At 43.2% G+C, this 25548-nt stretch overlaps 1 protein-coding gene across 1 annotated transcript in view; it reads right to left on the minus strand.

Moving 5' to 3' along the window:
- Window positions 1-1607: 1607 nt before the first annotated feature.
- The window catches only part of ADCYAP1R1 (ADCYAP receptor type I), a 48090-nt gene continuing 24149 nt past the window's right edge, over window positions 1608-25548 (minus strand). Inside the window, exons 11-17 of the mRNA XM_088150517.1 lie at window positions 25327-25396; window positions 23873-23964; window positions 15929-15970; window positions 14028-14108; window positions 6482-6611; window positions 5768-5809; window positions 1608-1937 (exon numbers count right to left, since the gene is read on the minus strand). Coding sequence (XP_088006643.1) covers window positions 1728-1937; window positions 5768-5809; window positions 6482-6611; window positions 14028-14108; window positions 15929-15970; window positions 23873-23964; window positions 25327-25396 — 667 coding nt within the window. The 3' untranslated portion in view covers window positions 1608-1727. The remainder of the gene's footprint in view (window positions 1938-5767; window positions 5810-6481; window positions 6612-14027; window positions 14109-15928; window positions 15971-23872; window positions 23965-25326; window positions 25397-25548) is intronic.

The following is a 25548-nucleotide window of genomic DNA, read 5'->3' on the forward strand; positions in this document are numbered from 1 at the left end:
TCCCTTCCCCAAGCCTTTGAGTAAACAGAATAACTTCCATCTAAATCAGTGTTGTCCAAACTTGGCCACTTTAAGATGAGTGGACTTCAACTCCCAGAATTCCCCAGCCAGCCAGGCTGGCTGGGGAATTCTGGGAGTTGAAGTCCACTCATCTTAAAGTGGCCAAGTTTGGACAACACTGATCTAAATCAAGAAGAACAAACTAGTCCTTCCATTGCAACTTTCTTAGCTGTGGTGAGCTAGCATGTGTTCCTTAGCATTTAACAAAATATTATATATCCTCTTGCAGGTACAGTCACACACACACACACACACACACACACACAGAGTCACATTGATTAAAGAGGATTGTGAAACATTGAGGAGAGACTCACACAGCCCCCAAGACACCACGAAAATCCTTTGGAGACGTCATGCGTTGCACAAAGTCTCGCCAAAAAAATGGACATTGTTTTCATTCAGCTGGAGCAGCTACGTATTAGTTGTGGCTCTGAAAATAAGGTGAGGGTCAGAAAAGATCTGCCTTCCTCCAAACCTCAAGAAGAATGATTTTTTTCCCCACTTTTTTCCCCCCAGCAGTAATGGCTAATCATACAAAATGCCCAGCTGCATAAAATAGGACCACTGAAGGATGGGGATGGCAGGTAGATCTTTGGAGAGCCACCAAAATGGATCCCCTCCTTCAGCTACGTAATCCACCCGGTCCTTTTGGGGTGAACCTTGCCCTGACAATAGCCCCACACATCTTCTGATAGTCAACCAAGAACAGCCGTTTGAAGTCCCTTCCGTCAGTGATACCCTATTTTCTGTCGATCTGTAGCAATGAAAGGGTTGTGTTTGACGTTTGGAAGAAAAGATATCTCTGGGATTAATCAGAATTTAATGTGGGGGAATATAGATATATCACCCTACTACTTCTGTTTTTTTTTTCCAAAAAAAAAGGAAGGAAAGAAAGAAAGAAAGAAAGAAAGAAAGAAAGAAAGAAAGAAAGAAAGAAAGAAAGAAAGAAAGAAAGACCATCTGTTTCAAAAAAAGTAGAGCTCTATTGTACTCAGATGGCTGTTTTAGAATATTCACAGCTTAACAGAAAAATTTCAGATACATTCCCAGAAGAAGGAAAATGAGAGACTCTACTTCTATGGTTGTGGGTCCTCCATCTGAGGAATGATGTGGTTATGCTGGTCTAACAGGTTCAACTGCTTCTGGTGGGATCCATCTCAGCGCCTGCAATGCCCAACATCGTTGGGGCCGCTCCTGGCTCAGTGTCTGCGTTATGTTCTAGGTCATGAAAGAGGACCCAGACAGTCCAAGGTGGAGGGTCAAAAGCATTTGAAATGAGAAATGGGAAACACAACTTCATGAGATGTTAGTTCCTACACCTCATCTTGGCAACCAGGATTCCCCAATGGTACAGCAGGAATGAGAAATGCAAGACACGGGATGATTTTAGCTCTTGGGGCAGTTGGTGGGTTGAACTAGTTTTGGTCTGGATGATCTTGTTCCTCTAGCTGGGATACCCCCTGGCACCTTCTTTTCCACCTATCAGAGATTACAGGTTTCAGAACTCCAGAACCTTTTTTCACAAAAGGGAGGTGGCTTTAAAAAAAGGCAGACGGACGTTACAACCCACACCACCATACTTAGGACTTTTTTTTTTTTGTTTTCAAAGTAGATTTCTTTCTCTCTCTCTCTCGCTTTGGAAGGGCGTGGTGGGAGAAGAGCATGTCTTATGCACTCATGTTGCCAGGTTCTCCGCATTTATGCTCGACATTCGAATCTGTGAGCTGCTCTTGCTCAGAATGGACAGTTGTGTTCCCCCATTCACGCCGCTGCTTGCGAGTGAAGGATGACGGTGTTTGAAATCCACAGCAAAATAACGGTTGACTTTCCAGCTCCTCCATTTTCTCTTTATTTCTGATTGCACCTTTAGGGAGAAACTTTAAAAGGTCATTTTTTTTTAATGTACTCAGCCATTTGGGAACATGCTGATCACACTATCTTTAAAAACACAACTACACCCAATAAGAAGAAGAGGCTGAATAGGAGTTGGGGTTGACCCAAGACAGATTGGCAGAAGGATCTGGGTGGGGAACATCTCTGATGGTAGTTCCTCAGGCTTGCGAAATACCCCCAAGCTGGAGAGGATTGGGGGAAGGAGGGTTAAAGGGTCTCCACACACTTGCAGTGGGGTCCACAGGGGTGTGGGTCAAAATCTGAAAAATGGAGGGTGCAATTAAGTGATCTAAATCTGGCCCACTGGAATATGTAAAGAAGGATGGGGTTTGGATTGCGATGTACACCAGCCGCCTTGCAGATTTTGAGCACCCTGTGGACACCCCTAGACACACGCGCTAATCTAAGCAATGCACCAGAAGTAGCCCAACGAAGAGACTCTTGCATGTGGAGAAACTCTAAATCTTCTAAAATGTGGGGGTTCTCCTTCCCATTGTTTTGCCAAATGGAGGGCAAGAAGGAGCTTATGTCCTCCCAGACCCTCCGCCTCGTAAAGTCCACCACCTCTGGATCCTTCTGCAAACCTGAAGTCATCTCCATGCTAGCAATTTATGGCGTCTCCATAGACTCACCCAACCATCATTGCATTATGATGGCTTCAGGGATGGCTGGGGGACACTGTGCAGATGCTGTAAGTCTCTAGCAAGGAAGAGGACTAGCAGGGGTTACTCTTTAATAGGGCTGTGCAAGACTTGTGGAATTGGAAGGCAACCAGGGGCTTCAGGGACCGCAGGGACGTTCATAGAAGCCCTCGCTGCAACTCCTTAAAGCAGCCCCATCTTCACTGCCCACTATGGCAGCACAATTCTGGGAAAAGCATATGGTTGTAGACCAGGGTTGCCCTCATGCCCCTGTGTGCACCAATGCACTCTTTTTTTTTTTGCCTTCGAATCCAAAGTACTTCTCAGCCCAACTATTTCATACCAGCACAGACGCTCCTCCACCGAAGAAATAAATCAGTCAAGTGTTGCAAAGGGATGAAATTTTGGTTCAGTTCTAAAGCGGGCCTTCAGATACATCAGTATCTTTTAGCATGGGACGTGCTTTGCCTCTGATTTAAAACAGGGGCTTGGTGGAAAGGCAAACCCAGCATTGCTTCCAAAGGAAACCTCCAGCTTGCACACTCTAGTTCCGGCCATGGTTCCCCTTCACAAGAAACACTCTGGGGTTGAATCACGTGTGAAAGAGTCAGGAGCAGAATCAGAGTGCCCTTCCCACCCCAGCACCCTAATCTACACAATTTGGGTCAGTCCCCTTCTCTCTACTTTTCAGGATTCCCGCAAGGAAAAATAGGAAGAGGGGACAGAATTGATGCATCATTTTCATGCAGGATATAACTCCCACAAAGGTGCAAAAAAGCATTTCCCCAGGATCCAGCTACAGGTCAATGTGGGTTTTCTGCTAATATTCATAGTAGGAGAAATGTTAGCTGGAACTGGAATCTGTCTAATGCAGTGTTTTTCAAACTTGGCCACTTTAAGATATGTGGACTTCAATTCCCAGAATTCCCCAGCCAGCCTTGCTGGCTGGGGAATTCTGGGAGTTGAAGTCCACACATCTTAAAGTGGCCAAGTTTGAAAAACATTGGTCTAGGGTTTGTTGTTCTGGATGGAGGGAAGTGATGGTGGTAAAAGGAAATTACAATGTTTTATGATTCTATGGTCTTTGCAGAAAATTCAGGGATAGAAATCTTTTCTTTCAAAGAACCCCATAAGGTTGGGTTTTTTTGCAAGCCCACTAGCCTTTTTAGAAGCAGTTACCAAAAGGAAGTGCCCCTCTCATGCGTGTTTTGAAAGGAAATGCAACTTCTATCCACTTCTAATCTGACCTGCCAAATTTTTATACGGATTTTCATTTCAACAATCGGGATGCAAGGCTGCAAGATCAGAATCCTGTTCCCCAAAGCCTACAGCGGGCCTACAGCTTTCCCCTGAATGGAAGGTGTAGTTTTCTTCTAATGATTTCTCCCTAAAATGGGAGGGTCTATGATTTTCCAAAAAAGATTGTATAAAGTCACAATCCTTTTCCTTTGGGGGAGATCTCTTAGCCCGGTCTGCCGTTCTCTTTTCACACAAATGTTGCAGGTGACTCCTGGATGTGTGAAGGACATTCAGGAGATCTTGGACTGTGAACATGAATCTGGTGTGGGACTCAACAGTGCAGCCTGCCTAATCTTTCCTGTGGATTCCACACATTCACAATGCTTGTGCGAAGGACCCCCCTACACAACATATCACAATAGTCTCCCATCATTCCCCAACACTTATGTCCAATCAGACCAGACACAAGTCTCACAATGAAGAGATGGAGATGAATGGCTGGGGCAACGCACAGAGGAACGCTCAGATGTTAGTGGTTGAGGAAGGGAATCGGGGACACATTGTGTTGGCACTTCCATGTGAACCCAGCCAATCTCTAAATCTGAACGAATCCGTAAAACTGAAAGGATTCGTAGCCCAAGATTTGTAACTTGAAGAAAGCACCTGCATCTTGGGGAGAACGTGCATACAAAAATGTCATTATGCACGCTGGTTTACGAATGCCTGTGTGGGCTTTGAACATTGGCAAACTGATGTGAGAATGGGTTGATGGGAACCCAACTAGTCCTTAATTCCTCTTTATTCCTGTGTGAAAAAGGGAAGCATAGAAGGGGAAAATGGATGGGAACCCAACTAGTCCTTAATTCCTCTTTATTCCTGTGTGAAAAAGGGAAGCATAGAAGGGGAGGGGGCTCTGCTGGGGTGGGGGGAGGGGAACTTGCCCTATGCTATGCCCCAAATGAACCCCCCACCCCTCTGCCTTTTGTTTCCAGAGCAATTCCGAAACGGAGACGCAGAAAGAGCCTCCTTTCCGTTTTATAATAGGTAGGTCAGATGTAGAAGGAACGACGCTTGCAAATACTCCTAGGTCTTCCAGGGAGGCACCGGGGCCTGGCGGTGCAAAATATATGCACCACAAACCTTGTGGATTCAATCGGCTTTGACTCTTCATGAAATGCTCTGTTTCTAGGAGAGAAGGGTACCTGCCTATGAGAAACGGACCAGGCAAAGACTATGCAAAAATTTCTCTTGAAAGTTTCATTGCCAATTCTTATTCCACCTGGTGGAAGAGAATTTGCTTTTGATATTTCTTGCAAAGAGGAAGATTTCTGGAAATTCTCTTGGGAGCAATATGTTGTTTCTGCATAAGGAAGCCAAGCGGATTGTTTAAGTGGGTGTTTTTCAAACTTGGCCACTTTAAGATGGGTGGACTTCAACTCCCAGAATTCCCCAGCCAACCATGCTGGCTGGGGAATTCTGGGAGTTGAAGTCCACCCATCTTAAAGTGGCCAAGTTTGAAAAACACTGGTTTAAGTGTTCTGTTTTCTATCATACAATCATCTCTCCCACTGTTTGCAGGCTCCCTGGCCTCCCATTAAATTCAAAGGAAATTAACAGCAGGAAGGAATGTCCCAAGGGAAGTGCGGACAGCCAGGGAGCTATCCCCAGTGAGGGAAAAACACACAACAGACCTCACCCTTGCTATTGATAGCCCTCCAACCATGAAGTCTGTTTGAAACTGTCAAGAGAAATTTAAAAGAAATTCTCAAGCATCCCAAGATAATGGTGGAAAAAAAACAAAAGCTTCTTTTGCAAGGGGAGAAACCCTTTGGCCCTGGGCTCAGTAAGGTGTAAATAGAAAAGCAGAATGAAGGTGAAGAGATGTAGCTGTAAGCCTGACATTTCAACCCCCCAACATTTAAAAAAAAACTTACCTCCCCATTCAAGAAGCAGTAGAGTACAGCGACAACAAAACCCTGAGATAGAAAAGAAAAACACTTTTCAGGGATAGTGAAAACTGTCAGCCACAATTAGTTGACGTCAACTCTACAGTCAAGATGGATGTGGTAGGAATATCCTTGGTTTCATTTTCGGCAACCAGGATCTGCATTTGGCCCATTTCTTTCAGAATCAGCCAGTTGTTTTCCTCACCTACATTAATATTATCTGTTGAGGAAGATGTCTGGGCAGTGTGGGGTGGGGGGACCTAGATTTATAATGTAGGCATGCAAGGGACCAAGGGTTTATACTGAAAGGTTAAAGACATAGGTTGGTGAGCTCCAAGGAGATCAATGATATTTTCCTAGGATATGGGCAGAAAGATGGCATTGAAAACTACCAGTGAAGAATGGGAGAATCTACTGGGTAACTGAAAAGTAAACCAGGTGGCTTAGGCCAGTGTTTCTCAACCTCAGCCACTTTAAGATGTGTGGACTTCAACTCCCAGAATTCCCCAGCCAGCATGGCTGGCTGGGGAATTCTGGGAGTTGAAGTCCACACATCTTAAAGTGGCTGAGGTTGAGAAACACTGGCTTAGACAATCATCTGAGGCTCTAGTGGGGCATCCCCCACCTATTCTCCCATGGGATGCATGAATGGGCAAAGAGAGGGAGACAGAGAAAGAAGCTCTTTATAACTTCATAACCCACCTGGAAGGAGCCCAGCCCCAGTTCGAACACCAAGCGCTCTCTTTTGCTGACGTTCTCTGGATAAAAGGCAAACACTGTGTAGTGGATCCCAAAGAGGGGGATGAGTAACAAGGTGGATCTGGCCAACCTCCTGTTGAGATAAACCAAACAGCTTCTATGAAGTTAGATGTCCTCACTGTGTACTATTTCTAGCCTCCTGTCATCAAATGCTGGAAAGAATTAGCTTAAGTTCTCCATTTCACCTCAGACACCCCATAATGATAATCAACTTTTGGCCCCATTCTTGTCTTTGCATAGGACCAGTCCTTGCATAGAATCCACCTCTATGGATCCAGCTTGGACCAATCTCATTAGCCCTCGCTGGTGGTGCTGTTTTCTTGCCCCTCCCCACTTTAAACCAGCTGTTTCCCTGATTTTGATATCGGGAAACCCCAGATATTGCTGGACTACAACTTCCATTACCCCTGACCACTGGTTGGGAATGATGAGAGTTGTAGTCCATGAGTAACAGGAAATCCAAGGCCAAGAATGTTTGCTTCAAGCAGAGGCACCCAGAATTGGGGTGATAACTCTTACGCCTAGAAAGAATGAATGGGGCAAAGTTCATTAGCATCTCATTTGAATGTGAACTGGGTTCCTTCTCAATTCCAGATTCATCTACGATGCAGAACGCAATGATCTTTTGGACTATTCTGCATTTTGTGATGTCGTTTCCCATTCAAACCACAAGTTCCAGGGAAAACAGCATGTAAAAGGTGCGCACGACAACAATGTGCACGACCACAGCACGTATTAGGGAAGAGTCTCTGCAAAAAAAATGCATACATCAGACAAAATTACGGGTTTCAACAAAGGAGTCCACGTACATACACTGAAGTCATGCAGACTTTTTAGAAAGGCGTTTGCAAGATGACGCGGAAGGGCAATGGGAATGAAATGGAAAAGAAGTCAGCGCTTCAGAGGTGAAAGATTCCGTCCGCTTCTGTTCCATCACTGAGGAATGAAGCTTCCGTATAACTTTGTGTTGCCATCATCAGCTGCTAATGCTCTGCTCTGAGTTTCCCCTACAAGCAGGTTTAGACCAGCGTTTTTCAAACTTGGCCCCTTTAAGATGTGTGGACTTCAACTCCCAGAATTCCCCAGCCAGCCATGCTGGCTGGGGAATTCTGGGAGTTGAAGTCCACACATCTTAAAGTGGTCAACGAGTTAGACAAAGACAATATTTGGAACATTCCGTCTTCTGCATTTTGGATCTTCTCTCTTCTCTAATGTATAAGTTCTCTGGTGTATTTTCTTGATGGCAATGGTTCGCAACAGTTCACAGAAAGCAAAGCTAAATGTGGGAAGCCAAACTTGAAAATACACAACTTAAACATGAGCAGAACAAGCCTGTTCTTCCAGTTCAGAGCAAAGCTCCAGTGGATTTTTAACGAAGCAAGGATCCCGCTGAAATCAATCAAAAATGGGCTTCTGCTGGTCCATCAGGTAGTATCTCCTGAGCAATCCTGAATGAGACTTTTGAAAGTATCTTTGCCTTTGGACAATCTTTAACATCTCAAGATCAAAGTCCTGCTCTATGACTAGCTCACAGCATTCACATGTTTCTTATTGTCTATCTACTGCTTTCTGTAGGCGTTGCTCATCAAATCAATTCCACAAAAAAACTCTTTCTTATCCATCGCCTTGCAAAGGCTCTACAAACCCCACATCCCTGAAAAGTCCAATGGATGGGATTTCCCAAAAGGTCAAGATCACCAGTTACCTTCCAAACCAAGATCCCCATGTGGAGTCCTTGGTGTTCTCTGAGCTTGGTTGTTTTTCTCGAGACATTTCATTACCTGACTAGGTAACATCTTCAGTGCTAGCACTGGGTTTAGTGCTAGTGTTAGGGTTCAGCTGGCACTGAAGATGTTACCTAGTCGGGTAATGTGATGGAATGAATTATGAAGGCCAGGCTCAGGGAGATAAGCGCGTTCTCAGTTCACCGCAAGAGCGTGGGAAGTGCAAGAGGAAGAGGCTGGCACCTCCCTGAGGAATTCACGGTGTTGTGACTGGCTAGCTTGGGAGCTAGGGTTGAGTCTGGGGAGACTGATGTCAGAACCCCAAGAGACAATGCAAATTCAGTTCTGCTATGTTTATTAGCTACAACCTCTAGAAAGAATCTCCCCAGACTGAACCCCAGCTCCCAAGCCAGCCAGCCACAACACTGTGAATTCCTCAGGGAGGTGCCAGCCTCATCCTCTTGCACTTCCCACACTCTTGCGGTGAACTAAGAACGCGCTTATCTCCCTGAGCCTGGCCTTCATAATTCCATTCCATCACAGATAATGAAACTAAAGAAAACAACCAAGCTCAGAGAAAATCAAGGACTACACAGTTCAACCCTGAGCTACATATATTCTTTTCTATTGGTACAAGGTCTCCATGTGATCCTAAAAGTGTCTCCTGGAAGAGATTCATTCTTGTATTCCTTCCTCTTGCATTTCAGGGTTGATAGGAAGGTCATCCTCTCTTGGGGAGAGTATTTTTAACTGCAAGCTAAAATATTTATCCATTTGATTCATTGATACCCTGGGTGGTCTGGGCACTTAAGGCAGCTAACCATTAAATGTTGAAATCCAAGAAGTAAAGATTCAAAAACATGAGTTTAAACTAATCTACAGAGGCAAGATGCTATAATAGTGTTGGAATAGGAATGGGCAACCCTAGTTCTAGCCCACCCTGCAATGGGGTCTGGCAGCCTGAGAAAAATAATGGTGGTTTGCAAAATATTATAAGCACAGAAAAAGGAGAGCATTCTTTATCAGAAAAGTGAGGTAGGTACATCAGTGGAAGGTTAGCAAGAGGATCAAGAATGCTCCACCCTAACAAAGTTGGAGACAAATTGGCTGCTGAACTAAACATATTTGATTGCCAAGATTTCTGTAACTTAACTATATTTGCACATGGTTGCTTTATCAGAAAACAGGTTGACCCTTGCTCAGTGCATCAAGAGATGGTTAGCAAGTAGATCAAGAAATATCCGCCCTAAAGAGGTTGAGTCAAATTGGATACCAAGGTAAATATGTCCAGATACTAAGTTTTCTGTGACCCAGTGCTTTCTTCCCTTTCAATAAATCTGGTTAAAGATGACTCTCTGGAATCCTTGCTTTTTAGTTGTAAGCAGCTGCTAAGGGCTTGATGTAACTGGCCATGGAAATTCCTTGGGTGGTGTTGGTCCAGTCCCACCCTATCAGCCCAACCTACTTCACAAGAAGGAATGTTCTCAAAGGTAGGAATTTTGATCTGCAGTGATTGAACAGGGGTATCAATAAGGAGGCTGGGTTACTGGAAATATTCCTCATAAGTAAAAGCAGAAGATAAGACGTCATAAACTCTGACACAGGATCAAAGGCAGCTCATTAACCATGCACAGCGGCTTTCAAAAATATTTTATTATTTATACTTGTTCAACTTGTATACTGCCTTTCTTCCCAGGATCTCAAGTATCTTCCATGGGGAACTCCCTTTATTTTACTGCCATAACAGTAATTGGGTGGGGACATTTGCTGGGAGAGAGTGACCAGCCCAAAGTCATCCTGTGACCTTCCATGGCTGAGGATAGACTTCAACCTGGGATTGCCTAGTCATTGACCAACACCTTAACGATCACACCACTCTTTCTCTTCTGGAACCAGAACTATGAAGTTAAGATAAAAGGAGAGAAGACTATCTTATTGGTGATACAATTGGGGAAGCAGAGGTGGCAGGTGAAAGATACAAAGTCGGTGGGTGTGTTGACCTTCTCTGCAAGCTTTAAAACTATGATTTTTGCTTCTAGGACCCCATGATTAGAGACAATGAAGGTCCTTATCTGAAAACCAGACAAGAAGAAAATGTATGTGCCTTATTATTAGATGTCCCACCAGGAAAAAGAAGCAAGAACCTAAACCGGATCAAGACTCCATTGATTTAGAAGCCCAACTTCAGCCAAACCACAGCTTTGATTCAAAACCATCTTGGAACGAAAAACCAAGTCCTTCTCTAGGACTTCTTTATAAATTTCTAAGAATTAATTTCCTCTGTCCCAAAAATCTGGAACAACATCTCTCCTGTTGAGAAAGATTCAGAATTTCTTCCTCTCCATACTATTGAGTCAAAGATCTAGTTGAGTAGGATTTCTATATTTTTCCTTTCTTCTCTCTGCCCCACACGTTTTTCTTCCTGAGTTCCCCACTTTGGCAGCCTGTCAACTCCACAAAAATGTTCTGACTCCATGTCAAGAAATCTGACCTCCAAATCAAGTTACAGGTAGCCCTCACTTAACGGCCACAATAGAACGGGAAATTGATTGTTAAGCAGGGCAGTCATTAAGCAAGTCATCACATGACTGGACCTGATTTTATGACTATTCTTATGATGGTTGTTAAGCGAATCACATGGTCATTAATCAAATCCAGCTTCCCTGATGGACTTTTTTGCTGGAATTCGCTTAACGACCATGTGATTCGGTTAATGACTGCCATAAAAATGGTCGCAAATTGCAATCACGTGATCACAGGAGGTGGTGCGATGGTTTGCGATGGTTGTAAGTGCAAGTACAGTTCATAAAGCACTTTTTCCAAGGCCATCGTAACTTCAAATCGCTGTTAAACGAACAGTTGTTAAGCAAGGAGTACCTGTATTTTACTTGGCCTTGCTAAACTTCAATGACTCCCACAAATCCTGTCTTTACACATGAACCTACATAAACACAAGGAGAACAACCTCATTTTACTGGACCATGACGTAGCGGACTTTGCATGGAATGGACCAAATTTCCACAGAGTGTTATGCCATTTGCATCATGACCTCATGATGCAATCATTTGCATCCACTTACACTGAGCCATTGCACAACTGACATGCTTGCGCGATCATGTTATCACGTAAATTGCTGCAGTGATGGGAGCTCCAATTTAACAGGCATTTGTAAATAATGGACACCCCTTCCCTCATCAGTCGGTTAAAATATCTGCCTGTCTTCCTCTCTATATGCATCGTTTTAAATTATTTTTCTGATGTTCTTCTTCACTGTATTTTATACTTCCAGTGTTAGCGAAAAAACAGCCCTGAAGAAAATGGTTTCAATCCATCAATTCTTTTTTTTTTTAATTAAAATAATTCATCCATGCCATACTTAAACATATCCACAATATGTAATTTGCAACAAGATTCGTTTCTGTAAGTTCGACCCCCTGGTGACCACCCTCTGACCTGGACCTCTCCTCTGTGACCGTCAGTCCCCTGCCAAATCCATGTATCTGCAGGAAAAAGCCTTTAAGATCATAACTAGACACAGTCATGTTGGCTTGTACACAAAACAGCTCTCCAAATTCCAGGGTTGCCTGGAAAGTAACAAATACACAGGGTGGTGAGCAAAGGCCTTTTTCCTGCTGAAGGTGGGACTTTCTCAAGAGACTGACGCCATTTGACCGAAAGCAATAGAGGGCACGGCTTATCTGTAACACTTCAATCATGGGTCCAAGCGTGCTTTTTGGCACAATTTACTGGGATTCCCTTGATACTTGAACCCTGTCAGCACTGTTCCTCCTTAACTGGCAGAAGTCCCATATGGAAAGCATCAACTGTCTGCTTTGTGGTAGTCTTTCATTGATAGGAACCTTGTTTGATGGTTTTGCCTGAATCTAGGAAGGTGCAAAGTGCGTGCAAAGCGATGGGACAGCAGTTTCTCCTTACGTCCTCCATACACTCCCAGTTCCTCAGTGCCAATCTCCCCATCTGGAGCAGAAAAGTCAACAAGCAGGTCTCTGCCTTCTTCTGAAGGAACGTCAGTAGATTCTTCTAAACGCGTGGCAAAGGTCCTCCCCCAGGAAGACCGGAAATGAGCCCTCACGTTTTATGAGAACGTTATCACGGTTGCACAGAAACTTGCAGGTCTATTACTAAAATTCCACACCAAAAGAACCCTCTTGTAATGGTGGTATGGTGACTCCCCAATTGCCTCCAGGGCATACATGTTGCTAAGGTGGGTGTGGGTTGCAGAAAGAGGAAGATGCAACTGAATGAAAACACCTGTAATCTTTAGTATGGTATGGTTCTGCAATGCACTGTACCAAATTTACATTTTCTTTTGAAATGGTGCATGCAAAATTCTGATTCTGTAGTTTATTTCCTTGAAAGATTTTTATTCTGCCTTTTCAGAAAGTCCAGGGTAGGTAATGCAAAGGGATGGGATATACAGAAATTAAAAAATAATCCAAGGAAAGAGAATGTCAACAGATAATTATTTAAAAGAAGCAATGGAGCAGCCTGGTTAAAATCATACAAATACTTTGTCTCAGCTTTTGAAACCATGCAACTCCAAAATCCAAAGAGAATTGGGAGGACTTTCGAAACCTGCCTTCAAATGCCACCTGATGGCCACATATGGAGTGAAACCTCAAGGTAAGGGTGGATAGAATAAAAACTTGGCATCTGCAGCCTTTAGCCGAGTGAAAAAAAGACAACTTTAATTCTAATTCTCATCCCTTGGAAGGTAAGCTCTTGTCAGTAAGTGAATGTTTCAACCCCTCGTCAATATTTTCAGGTGGATCAATACAGATGAGCTGTTGGCCAAATTGCAAGGCATTCAGAGAGTGAACACCCCTAGATTTTCCTTGGATGGATCTGAAAATGAACCAAAGGAATCTTGAAATCAGTTCCTTTCCTGAACCAATCTGAGGAGTTCAAGAGACAAAGACCTCTACCATTTCATATCTCCATTGTTTTTTCAGTCTACAAGTGAGAAGACACCAGGGCTGAAAGAGCAATGGCCCCATGATTGTGGCCTTCTCAAGTTGACTTAATGACTCAAGGGATGCTGAACCTTCAGCCCTAATGCTGAAGGGTGAATCATGATCTTCAGGAAGGAGTGGAGAAGAAGAGAATTCCAACTTCACAATTTTTTCCCTCTTACTGTCACTCCTGATGTCCCTTCTGGTTAGAGATAAGTAAAAGAAAAGATGAGATACCACTTTGGAAACCAGTCATGGGAGTCCATGGGGGAAACAAGTGAAGGAGTGATGTCACATCTTTTGCACAATGATGTCATGGCAAACATGAAGTCACCATGGCTTCTACTGCAGGCCTATGATGCCACAGAGGATGGCGAGGAAAAGAAACTGGATATGATTTTACAGCCTGGACACAAATCTAAATCAGAGGACAGTTTGAAATAAGATGAGATTTACACCTGGGCTCTCTGGATGCTTGTCTTACAACCTCCATCATTTGTTTCTGAGCTGACTCAGGGAAGCTCCATCAGATCATGGCAGTGACAACCCACCAAACTTTGGATCCGCCAATGGATTTTTAAAAATTATTTTAATTCAACGGACTGGTACATTTCGATACAGGACATTCAGCTCCTACATCGTGACACCGTCAGCAAAAAAGCACACCACAAAACACAGCAAGGCAACATGCAGTGCCCAGATGCTACTTCAGCCGGTGCTTACAAGCCACAGTCGACGTTTTAGCGGCATGCGTCAAACACAGATATCGCTCGCGGGATTGCATACACTTACAGGGTAATGGTGGATAGTTCAGCCATCCTGCAAGAATGCTGGCTAGCCCTGTTGGACTTACAGTAGCATTTCTGAACGCAGCTGCTGAATGTGACGAGATTAGCAAAAAACAAAACAAAACATAAAATAAACAAAAAAAAAAGATGCTTTTTTCTCCCCCCTCTTCGTCATCAGAACAAGGCCAAAAAGTCTGACAGTTTTGAATCCGGGGTCACGAGCCGCAACTTCATCAAAAACAAACCAATCAACCAATCGATATTGGGGGTGGGGGGAGGGCAAGGCATGTCGGCAGAATGGACCGGACGCTAACCGAGGCAGGAGGAGCGAGGAAACAAGTCCTTGATGCTGCACGGCGCTACAACACGAGCAGACGACTGTAAGCAGATGGAGCAAAAATGACTGCGGTGGTTAGAGGAGTCCTGGCGTTAAGTCACAGCAGTGAAAAAACAATGCATTGATGGGAGGAAGGGACTGGAGAGAAGTGTGCTGAAGTTTCAAGTAAGGAAAAGCCACAACTGTATTGCATCCCCACTCGAGGGTTGACGTGGGCGCAGATGTAGGAATATTCCTAAATGTTCATGAAAAGTCTGATATTTAGACTCAGTGTCAATGATGTCAGCCTTGCGAGGCAGACCAGACAGGAAGCACGGCCAGATGAGCTAACTCTACTTTACTGTAAGGTTACATTAACTGAACCTTGCAAGCCTGAAAGTCCATTTCTCTCCCCTCGCCTTTACAGCCCAAGAAACGAGGGAGGGTCCCTTCTGAGACGTTTGCCCCGTCCACATTCCTGCTGAGGGCTCAGCTGCCTCTTATCTGACCATTATCTAGTCTGCAGCTTTTTCCTCTGTCTCCCAAGGTCATTCCCCCACACCATTACAAATGTTCTCCAGTGGCTACTGACTGCGGGACTTTAATCCCAGATAAATGGGCAGAGATTGGCAATCTAAGCTCCTAATCTTGATTCTTCGCCATGTTTTAGCCACATGCTTCCTTTCATTCTGCAAGTGTGGCCAGATAGAGCCAGGAGGAAGGGCTGATGGCAAAGTCTATGGCAGTGTTTCTTAACCTCAGCAACACTGAGGTGGGGACTTCAACTCCCAGAATTCCCCCAGCCAGCAGTGTTTCTCAACCTCAGCAACTTTAAGATGGTCCACACGTCTCAGAGGTGCTGGTCTGCGGCAACTGCTTCTGTTGGGTGCTCCAAAAATACAATCACACCATGAAGAACAATTCTTCCCCTACAAAGTGGGCTCATTTCATCTTGAAATCTTACCTTAAAGCCAGGTGAAAGACCTGCGTGTGCAGAATGAGAGACCCTGCCCTCTTACAGAGCATACGTTTGGCCTTCAAATGTATTCATTTCAGCCCCTGGCTCCTCACCTGAGCTAGCAGGTAGTGGAAATAACTTATCTCTTCTGCTGGTGTGCCCCTGCTAGTTAATGCATGAATGTTGGACTCCATAAACAATAAGGCATAGCCTTATGGTTCTAAAGGAGCTACACATCCACTGGAAGGCAAGGCCCACTTGGCTATTTCCTTCACGTCGTTTTGCTGTGAAAAGACAAGCCTTGTTCAAAATTGAAGTGTGGCTGGTCTCTTCAGCATCACTGCTTGCTGAACGGTGGCTAGTCTCTTCAGCATCACCACTTTGTTGCAGGCAAAGCAAACAGAAAGAAGCTTTTTTTTTCTTTGCTTGCATTCCTCCTTTCTCCACAATCAGCAAAAGCAGAATAAATTATGCCAAGCCACTCTCATGTAAACTCACTTAACTGGCACAAATTATACGAGGGAACGATGCTTAGAAAACACTTGCAGTTCCTTGAGGACATTTCAAAGCAGTTGACTTAAGTCTCTGTCATTTGCTTCCTCATTTGGGCCAGAGGTAAAAAGATACCTACCGATGGGATATGCCATGTATCTCGTTTCTTCCCACCATGAAGCTATGTGGAGGAATGACGTACACCTGCATTAGCTAATGTATGCTTTGTGTCTTCAACATGCATGACAAAATTAAGAGAAAAAAACCCCAAAAGATGAAAAGGGACGAGCAAACCCAGAATCAAGCCAAAACAGTGCTTGGAGACATTGGCTTACTGCTTGCAGAGCTCTGAAAGCAATAGAATATGGCCCCGCAGAGAGCAGGTTTCCAAACCTTGTGGCCTGCACTCAGGTTTCTAGTCCTCATGGTGTAAGAGAAAGAAGGCAATTGGGACACCTGCAGGGAGGGAGGTTAGGAAAGTCAAGATGACTGCTGCAACCGTGGGATTGAAGCCCCGCCCTTTTTTATGTGTGAGATGCCGGCATGGTGCCATCTTGACTTTTTTGACCTCCCCCATGTGGACATCCCTGAATGCAAGGTTACCTAAGGAATATTTACTTATTACTGATATTATGTATTGCCTTTTATCACTCTCTGGGCCAAGACGGTGGCCAGACTTTTGAGCACAACCTGCAGTCAACAGAAGCCTACCTGGGGCAGGTAATAAATATTGCAAATAAATACATTCAGAGTTAACTCTTTCATTCCCATGGCCTGCCAGAGTAGAGTCGACCCTCCCAACTGCTCCAAAGGAGGACGGAAGAAGGTGATGTCCTGCCCCCCCACAACCCATACACATCATAGGCTGGTTAGAGTTGGTGCCACTGTGGATAAAGCTGGGGGGGACATTTTTATCACCCTTTTCTGTCTGGGGGCAGATAAGCAGGAAACCATGACAGACTGCCTTAAGCAATTTTCCTTTTGCAAAGGCTTTTTAACGATTTATTACATTTATACGCCTCCCAACTCCCAGTGATGCGGGATGGGTATTAGGACTTTTGGAACAATAGAGCTATTCCCGTGGCCCTCCCTGATTGAAAAGATCCAGTTTAATCATTATTAATCATGATTATCATTTAATAATAAAAATAATTTCCAATGGCTCTTTCTAGGCGAGCGGGGTCTGTTTTCCTATGGGGTGATGATATTTGAAGGCTGTCTTTTAAACAAACCATGCCGCCGTCCAGTGGTTTGAGCAGATACATTGCAAAATTTCTTACAATGCGGCTCCCAGATCTGAGCTGCAAACATCGTGATGTCCACTAGAGGGCGGAAATGAGAGCTACTTTTCTGAATCTCTTCACTGCCATCTGGTGGACATGCCAGGTATTACAGCCCAGATTTAAATACCTCTCTTATAAACAAAAATCAGCCTTCACTTCCTTTGCTGGGGGGGACTGAAATATCAGGGAGTGGGAGAGAGAATGATTTGCAGTGAGCCAAAGTCTCTGAACCTATTATCATGGAAATGATGTGGAAATGGAAGAGAGCAAATTTAAAACTGGAAAAACAGCTGCACTCAAGAGTTTCCGATGCTGTGAAGTACCTAAAGCTGGTGTGGAGGGCAGTGGGGGGGGGGGGGTGTTACAGTCTCCTTACTACAGTCAAGGCCCAGACAGCAGCGATGGGTTATGCTACTCCCTTTCCAACTTGCATTTGTAAACAGGGGAAGCAAGCCAATCCTTTTTTAAAATATAAACATTCATTTATCCAGGGAGGTAGCTATCTGAATAACTCCTTTCTTGTATTTCTTGAGGATCTCCGTTTGAAAGAACTGGACTCCTATTATCATGACCCACGGAAAAATCATTGCAATTCAAATTTTAAATACTGAGTTCAATCTAGGCCTCATGAAATCTCAAAATCTTAGATTCTTTTGTGTTTTTCAAATTCCTCCCTCCCTCCCTCCCTCCCTCCCTCCCTCCTTCCTCTTTCTTTCTTTCTTTCTTTCTTTCTTTCTTTCTTTCTTTCTTTCTTTCTTTCTTTCTTTCTTTCTTTCTTTCTTTCTTTCTCTTTGCTTTTGCTTTTGCTTTTGCTTTTGCTTTTGCTTAGATTTTTCCTTTTATGCATATCATAAGTAATATTATTAATTAATTATATTTGTATGCCACCCGACTCCCAACGGTTCTGGGTGGCTCACGAGTAATGTCATAATTCACATGTAAGTTAGTTACTATGTTTTATCAGTTGCAACGTATATGTCTGTGTGTGTGTTTATGTGTAATGTCACTTGGTTAAAAACTTACTATTCAAATTTTAAATATAAAGTTAAATCTAGAGCATGCAGAATCTTGAAACCTTGGTTTCGTTTTGCTTTTTCTAGTTCTTTCATTTTCTTTCTTTTTTTTTCTTCCTTCCTTTTCTTCTTTTCCTTTTTTTCAGTTACTTGGGCGTGCATTCTTCCTTTTATACACTGGGCATTTCCAATAACGGAATTACAATTTAAGTGAGATACTATGGGTCATCAGTTGTAGCAGCCTTATAAAGCTCAGTACAATTTTAAAAAAATCGATGGCCTTTTGGGAACCCTTCTGTCTGGAAGCGCTCTTGTCCTCAGCAGGAGAGAAGCTGCTCTTTTAGTAAACTGAACTTTTCTCCCTCCCCAGCTGATTCTGTATTGCAGCAGCAGAAAATGGGGTCATGGAACAAAAAATAGAAGCAAGCCATTGATGCACACAGTGTGTTAAAAAGAGTCAAGATGGCGGCCACAACTGTGACCGCGTATTGATTTTTTGGGTGGCCACCCCTGATGAACATACAATACTGCAGCGGTCTGGAATGGAAAGGTTTTATTCCTGGACTCACAACAATTTGCTAATGCTCAACCATTAGTCATTAGGGTTTTGTTCACAAGGAGGTGTGAGAGATGGATAAAATATCTGTTATTATTGACAAAGAAAGAGTAACTTGAGCATGCGAAGAGTGTAGCTGCAATACTAAATACCTAGCTGCCCATGCCTTTGTTTCTGAAACTACCTCAAACTAGGAGACATCGGCATGGTTACCAAGGGGCTCCAAGTGGCCCCAAGGGGCACAGGAAATGAGGAGGGGGAGATATCTCTGGGATGGGTCAAGGTGTGATAAAACCAATCTGGAGCAGTTTGACCTGTCCGAAGTGATACTTAGCAGAGATCTTTTAGGAATGAGTGAACTCTTGCCATCCCAACCTTCATTATCATAACAAAAACCACACCCCGCATAGCTAATCACCTATTTACCATGAACATGTAATGTATGTAGTATGTAGTATGTAGGGGTCTGTAGAAGGGGGGTAATAGGAAGTAGGCAGTCGTGTAGAGTGTAACTTGGAGTACTTCAGCCAATGAGGAAACAAGAAGGGAGTTACGGCCGGGGGTAGAGATGTTTAAAAATTGCTGAGATCTGTGTTTCGGTGTGGACTCCATCTTGCAGCTTTTGAGTTTCACCAGCCTTTGCAAACGCTTCCAATAAAACTTTACTTCTGATTAGCCCAGAGAGATTTGTGGTGCTTGTTTCACACAGAGGCACAGGCTTATAAATGGAGCACCCCAAGAGGAGTATTGCAAGTCTTCACCCATCTTTCAGTCAACTCTGAAATCTGTTCTGGCTACCTCCAGTTGGGACTCAAAACCAGAAGGGAATTTTTTGTGGCTTGAAGAACCCTTGGGGTTCTCCCTCCAGGGAGCAGCAACCCCTGCTGCTCTGCCTTGCTGCGTTTCTGCTCCAAGATGAACATCTCTAGATCTTCCTCTAAAGAAGAGACCACCAAGAGGAACACCACATCATTATTATTGGAAGGACACTGACCCTAGGACCGTGTTTCTCCTGGGCTTGGCCCAACTTCAAAGTCCTTGGTGAAAATGCAAAATTGCAAATACAAGAGGCCACTGGGTTGGGATCTAATAGCAAGACACGGCAAAGAGAAAGAAAGGAAGGTAGGCCGTAGGCCGTAAAGAAGGCACACCATGCAATAGCCCACAAACAGAAACCATTTGTATGGAAGTCTGTGTATGTGATACAGATACACAACAGATGAGCAAAGAATCTTTGACGCTGCACCATAATAAGGTAAAGTCTCCTTCAAGTTCAGGTTGGTTCCAGGTGACTTGATGGACACATCCATGTTGTTTCCATGGCAGCAATACTGGCTTCTTTGGGATTTTTGTTTTTTATTCATTTCCAGGTTGAAAAGGTTCGCTCTGGCTTAGCTGTTCCAAAATCATCTGGGGTTGGCTGGGTGCTGTTACCCAATGAATTTTGTTCATCTGGGCCACTACAGTTTGCCCAAGACCCAGCTTTCTGCCAAAGATTATAACTGGAGAAGCCAAGGATAATCTGGGACCTTCAAAAGTGTCATCACCAAACTATGGTGATCCATTGAGGGGCTTTTCCAAGGGGCACCCGAGAGACTGAAAGAGGGATCTGGTGGCTGAGTTCATACAACACTTTAACTCTTATTTCTGGTTAAGAAAATTCAGTTCTTGTATTTACACACCTTGCAATGCCCAAACAAAGCTTACAATGGTGTAACATAATGACTTGCTTCACACAACATGCCAACCTGAGGCTAGTTTCCAAGAACACAATAAACCACAAACTACCCAAACCTACTTTATCCTGGTCTACTGTTGTGCAAACCCAGTTTTAGGAGGCAAACAGATATTTTGCTACTGAATTGTGCCCCTTTTCAAACCATACCCATCCCATAGCTGTCAGCCATACAATCTTTAAGCTTGTAGAAAAACAGTTTTTACTCCCAAGTCAAGTAGGATGTTTAAACAAAGATCCCAGGCCTCATGATTACAGAGAAGGATGATACAACTAGGAATCTGAAAATATGGAGTAGTCTAAAAATGTTTCTACAGGAACCTTGAATGGAAATTTGTGGACCCCTCAACTAACAGGGGTTTTTCTTTCCCTTCTAATTTGTGTAATGTGGTCTAATATAAAATTCCTCAGGCACAAATGGCCAAACTTAAATTATCCAACTTTAACACATTATGTGAAGACCCAGCTCTCTGGAGAAGGCTGGGAAAGTGGAAGGAAAGAGAACAAGAGGATGACCAGCAACAAAGTAGATGGACTCATTTACAGTGGTGATGGGTGCTTCATTGGAAGATCTCAAGGACCAGGTTGGGGGACAGATCATTCTAGAAAAGGTCACTAAGAGTGGAAACTGACTTGATAGATCATAATCAATGCAAAGACCCAGGTTTATTGAAAAATCCATAATGCTGAGAAAGGTTGTGTAAACTTCTGAAGCTTACACAATGGTTTAATGGTTTTTCGCCAAAGAAAACCCAAAGAATCATATGGTCCATTTTCTGCAACTGCACTACTGAAATTTGATGAAGGAATTTGGCAACTGCAAAATGGCTCAGAGGTATATATTGTCCCTCCCTGATTTAAATAAGCTGTAGTGAAGGGCCAGGACTGAGGACATCAGGTTCAAATCCACCCTCAGCCATCAAAGTTCACTGGAGACTATTCTGTCACAGGGTTGTTATGAGGAAAATAGGCAGAGGGACTGATACAGAAATCTATATAAATAGAGATGTAGGCATGGAGGCTGATTACCCTGGAGAATGGGATAGTGGTGAAAGTACAGGGCTGGCATGGAGGAGACTCAGATTCATGTTCACTCTCAACCATAGAAGTGCCCTAGATGACTTTGGGCCAGTTCTTCTCTTTTAGACCTGCCTACCTCACAGGGTTGTCTCTATGCCACCTTAAGCTCTTGAGGGGTGGATACAAACCTAACAATAAACAAACAAATAAATAAATACATGATCTCCAAGTCAATATGTGGATCTTCTTCAAAACTGGTGGTACCCCATATTGTGAGATGTTGCATTTCTCTCATGGTATCAATATTCTGGAACAGTCTCCCCCAAGAAGCAAGGCTAGTCCATTCAGTGTTGTCCTTCCAGAAGAGGGTGAAGACCAAATTCTTCTGGAGAGCTTTTGGGGCATGACTGTCCACCATCCAGAACTGGATTTTATGAGCTAGTTATTTTACCTGGTATTATGTCCCATTCTGTTCTGATTTGTGAAACTGCATTGCACACGTCTTACTGTGTTTGTATGTTGTTGTAAGCCACCAGGAGTCTCAAAGATTCAGTAGCGTACAAGTTTAATAAAATATATCAATATGTAAATGTCCCCAAGCTCACAGAACTGCTTCCCTATTAACAAGGTTCCAGGGTGTTAATTTTCCACCTATTTTCTTGCTGTTGTTCAGTGTTTTGACTGCTGATGGCGAAGCATTAACCCTGACATTAAGAGGAAATAAGTCTCAGAGCTTGCAACACACCCTACTGGAAATCATCCACCAAAATCGCAAGGAAAGGAAAGGCAAAACCCAAGGACGCTTATAAAATATTTAATTACAATTTGAGTTAAAACTACAACCCGCCCCCCCCCCAGCAGAAAAATAGAGCCTTCAACAGAAATATCTTAAATGATAAATTCTTATAATTTTATGCAGTGGTAGTTACTAATTCGGCATTCAAGAAAGTCCCAAAGATACCCCTTTTTAAGTGGGTCTTTGATCTGAGTTTATGGTTACCACCTAGTTGTTTTTCACTTCTGTTATTCTGATGGTTCAAGGGATTGAATGTTCACTTATAACTGCTTATATGATTTTTTTTATTAAATACCCAGAGTCAATTAACTGCAGTAGAATAAAAATTGAGGAAACAGGTAAACAGTTTTGGATAAAGCATTAAACTGATTGGCATGGACTTTTTCTAGAGTCTCTGAAGGAGGTAGCTATTTTTATTCAAAAATCACTGGCCTTACAATGAAATTTTAAATATTTTATGTGTCTACTAAGGCCTCATCTTTTGGGGGGGGGGGCGGTGTTCGTTAAGGAATCAAATTACTTGTGGCATAAATGACCAGCCTCAAATTATCATACTTTAGACACATTATATGAAAATCTAGTTCTCCAGAGCAAGTGCTGATGCTGGGAAAGGTGGAAGGAAAGAGAAGAAGAGGATGACCAGCAGCAGTGGCGATGGGTGCACCATTGGGAGATTTGAAGGACCAGGTTGGGGACAGATTGTCACGGAGAAAATCTATGTGGTTTCTAAGAGTCGACATCAACTTGATGGTACAATTCAATCAATCAATGAATCAACACAAAGATTCATCTTACTTGAGAAGTCTATGATGTTGGGAAAGGTGGAAGGAAAGAGAAGAGGATGACCAGCAGCAAGGTGGATGGACTCAGTTACAGTGGCGATGGGGACACCCTTGTAAGACGTGAAGGACCAGGTTGTGAACAGATCCTCCTGGAGAAAGTCTATCTGTGTGGTTGCTAAGAATCAATTCTGACTTGATGGCATCTAATCAATCAAATAAGGAACCAACCCTCAAAGCCATTCTGAAACAGAGCTACAGAGGAATCGATGGGGGCCTTCCATCCACAATTGTGGCCACCAGCATAGAAGCAGCAATGGCTGATTCTGACACTTGAATAAAGCATTGGGAAGCTCCCGTCAGAGGCATCTGCAGGTAGGGGTGCAGTCAAAAAAGTCAGCTTGGTAGTTTCCATCATGACTTCTTAAAATATCCCCTCCTGCAGATACTTCTGGCTCTTTGACATGGATCATGAATGGATGGCGAATCTCTTAGTCAGTCTTCTTCCATGACCTTCCCAACAAGCAACAGTGATGATATCAAGTACTCCCTAAGGCCGCTGTCAGCCAGACTAGAGGAAAAGGAAGATTTTATATATTCGGGGCCAGCGGTCTTAATTTTCCCTTTTCCAAATGGTGCTCTTTCAATCAACACTGCTTCCCCCCTCACCCGAACTCTGTCATTTCTTGCGAGTTAAAAAGGAGGAACCTTCCTTTCCTCATGCCTTTGGAAAGACAAGCTGTGGAAATCAACCATGTATGGCATGATTGATATTTGCAGTTGCTGCTCATTTTGCTTCCTTGATGGATTAAAGAAAACGCTGGAACTCAATCTTTACTTTTCCCTATGGATACATCAGAGCGTTAACTATGGTGTGTTGAACTTTTCTCGGTATACTTACAAGTAGATGCTGGATTCGTTGCCCCCGATATCTGGTGACTGGAGCTTCTGAACCAAGATGATGATGATGCCCACGAAAAGCAAAAAGTTGATCTGAGAAGAGGGGAAAAGAAATGGATCGGCCAGTGACAAGAAAAGATGATGCACACAATGGTGCCTTCCAATTAAAAAGAGCAAGTCATTCTCAATCCAGCAAACTCAACTTTCCTGCAATCCGTGCTTTGAGATCTGATAAAATAATACCAGGTCAGAATACCCACAGCATTATTTATGGTGCAAAATAATCATTATTTTTTAAGGTGTTCTATAGAATTTCATCACGGGGAGAGACAAGGAGGTAGGGGTTGACATCTTGACCAAGGGCATCTGGGCGGGTCAGAAAAGGTCAAGATTGAATCTGCAAGACTCAAAGCCTCGTGCCTTTTTACATGTGTCTTATGTAGCATGTGTCACATGTAAATGAGGGGAGATACTTCGGTCATGCAGTCATGACCACCAACACTGATCTTAGGCCCAAAATTTGAAAATCTGACAGAGTCATCTTTCTGGCTTCTTTCCTTTCCTCTCTTTTTCAAATCTTCAATTCATTCCATTCATTTCTTCATCTGATACATTTTCCTGAAGTACCTAAGCAGTTTTCATACAAATATAATGTATTTGGTTTCATCGTTCTTACAAATCAATGCATGCGGGTGACTTTTCCACCATATATTATAATGATGTGAGAAGCAGTGTATAAATTGATGAAATAAAAATAATAGTGTATTTATTTTATAAGCCCTTTACAAAAAAAATGGAGTGCAGAATTAAAACACTCAGAAAGTGCAAACACAGGATCACAGCCTCTCCATTCACACATGGATGTGGGCAATGAGATATTTTTGCACTGAATTGTGTACTGAATGGGTTTTTAACCATTCCTAATGGGGGAAAAAAAAATCTCTGCTCCCAAATTCACAGTTATGGTAAGATAGATCAGTGCCTGTGGGATGTTCTCTGGAGCTTAGGCGCCTTTGCGATATATATATTTGTCCCATTTCATTCTAGCACTGAAGATGTTACCTAGCTGGGTAATGAAACATTTGCAAGAAAACAACCAAGCTCAGAGAACCCCATGGACTCCATAACCATGGTCTAATTCTTCCAACTGTTCTTGCTTTCATCTTAGGTTAAAAAGGCTTGTCTTTCATCCCGTGCATGGATGTGGCCAGTCATGTTTCCAGATACATCAAATTTATGAGGTGCATTTCCTCCATTCCTCCATATTGGAGTCAGTTCTGGTATCAGTTGAATGCAGGTTTAGAAACCATGTACAAGATTACAGTGGTTCTCCCCACTGCTTTGCAAACCTTGTGATCCAAAGTGACAGACACAGCATGGACTTTAAGCTTACTTAGATGTGGATTCATGTTTAGCTATGGTTGATGGTTGGACCATCCTTTCTTCAAAACTTACCATTATTGATGCAACTACAGGACCTTTGATCACCCACCACAAGGCTGTGTTGTCATTCATGTCCCAACACCTGATGGGAAAAGAAGAAAGGAAGTCAAGAGGATAAAAGAGAAATATTAAAATTGCCCACCCAAAACAAATTCTTCTTAAAGGAAGACTAACCTGAATATTGTTTGATTTTAATTAAAACTCAGCTGAAAACACAGACTCTTCTCCTATGCA

The sequence above is a fragment of the Python bivittatus genome, unplaced genomic scaffold (genome assembly GCF_059951505.1).
Source record: "Python bivittatus isolate LINGU-HERP-01145 unplaced genomic scaffold, Pbiv_v1 ctg000610_np1212, whole genome shotgun sequence".
Classification (NCBI taxonomy): domain Eukaryota; kingdom Metazoa; phylum Chordata; class Lepidosauria; order Squamata; family Pythonidae; genus Python; species Python bivittatus.